The sequence below is a fragment of the Myotis daubentonii genome, chromosome 2 (genome assembly GCF_963259705.1).
Source record: "Myotis daubentonii chromosome 2, mMyoDau2.1, whole genome shotgun sequence".
NCBI classification, from domain to species: domain Eukaryota; kingdom Metazoa; phylum Chordata; class Mammalia; order Chiroptera; family Vespertilionidae; genus Myotis; species Myotis daubentonii.
Window position 1 is genome coordinate 88,236,687 of NC_081841.1, and position 1,590 is coordinate 88,238,276.

At 38.8% G+C, this 1,590-nt stretch overlaps 1 protein-coding gene across 1 annotated transcript; it reads right to left on the reverse strand.

Annotated features, from left to right (window-relative positions):
- Positions 1–396: 396 nt before the first annotated feature.
- On the reverse strand, positions 397–1,345 carry LOC132228002 (protein-L-histidine N-pros-methyltransferase-like). The gene has a single exon (XM_059683759.1). The coding sequence runs from the start codon at positions 1,268–1,270 to the stop codon at positions 848–850; it is 423 nt and encodes a 140-aa protein (XP_059539742.1). The 5' UTR covers positions 1,271–1,345; the 3' UTR covers positions 397–847.
- Between the last annotated feature and the right edge of the window lie 245 nt (positions 1,346–1,590).

Here is a 1,590-nt window from a genome sequence, read left to right on the forward strand (position 1 = left end):
ATATAGAAATTTTTTGATATTTGCAACCATAGTAAAACAAAGACTTATATTTTTGATATTTATTTTATATATTAAATGCCATTTAACAAAGGAAAATCAACCAAAAAATGAGTTCACGTGTCACCTCTGACACGCGTGTCATAGAGTCACCATCACTGGTCTATGCTATCAGTTTTTCAAGTGGCAGTTATGGTAATTTCAGTCACTTGACTTTCTCACCAACACTTTGTATTTTAGCCAGTCCTGAGGGCTGTGAAGTAGAATTCTAATGTTATTTTAAGATTAATTTACCTGAAGACAAAGCAGCTGTGGATAGTTTTATGCATTACTCTCCATTTGTATATCCTCTTTTGAAAAGTATCTTCAATTTTTGCTCATTTTTGGTTTTTTCTAACATTTTTTTTCACCTCCAAAAGAGTTTATTAGCATGATTAAAACAGTTTCTTGAATAAGGACAGAAAGATATCTAAACAGGACAGAGTGTCAGTGGCTATACCTTATAACCAGTATCTGCAGCTGAAGGACGCCTTCATCGCCAGCCCTCACGTCATTGGAAACAATCCGCATGTGCTGTCCCCATGAGAAGCCATGACTATTGCTAGGACTGGCAAGGAGTCCCCACTGCAATGAAGCATAACAAATATCTCCTGTAATTGGAGTGAGACCTGCATACTGAGTAAGAGCTGATAAAATCATCAAAGAATTGGGTTGTTTTTTTAAAAAAGCATTCCTTTTACACACTACAAAGAAATAATTAGTATTTTGGCTTTTTAAATTCCTACATGATCTTTAGCCCGACAGCCCCCAGCTCCTCCCCTGCGTAATGGAGAATGCAGACGCTCTTCGGTTACACGGGTTTGAGAACAAAGACAGCGTCGTCCAGGACGTAGTAGTCGTTGTACATGTCCCCTCCACACAGGTACGGCAGTCTGGCGAAAGCCTCGATCGCAAAACCCGCTTTCCCGAAAACTTCAGGCAGACTGTTCACTTGCTCTTCCCAGTTCTGTCCCTTGATTTCCAAAATTTCTGATGGCTTCTCCCACTTTCCACCTACGTTTTCTACATAGGGATGGAAGGGCAAGACCAGGGCAAGGGTGACCCTGCCTCTAGTTGGCTCCAAGACACTTCTGATATCTTTTAACAAAGTCAGGGGCTGATCACAGCGGTCCAGCAAATTCAAGCAGCTGATGACATCATACTGGAACCCTGTGTTCTGCCATTCATTTATACCGAGCACTCTGTATTTCTTCTTCTGAAGGTGCCATATCATCGTTTCAGACAGCTCAGTGGCATAAATTTCTTAAAAATGCGGGCTCATGATTTTTGTGACTTCTCCATCTCCAGCACCTAACATTTTTCTTTTTAAACACATTTCTCAACAAATAATAAGTTAATTCTTATTGCTACAAAAATATTTCATTGTGTAATTATTACTTAGTGTTTTAATTCCTCCTTCCAAGTATCAACGTCTCTTCAAGATAATCTTTCTTTCATTTTTGATAAACTTGCACATTTTAAAGGTCCAATGAGAAGGCATTTTGGCTATACAAAAAAGGTATACTATGTAGGTTATAGCATTCCAACTTCTAA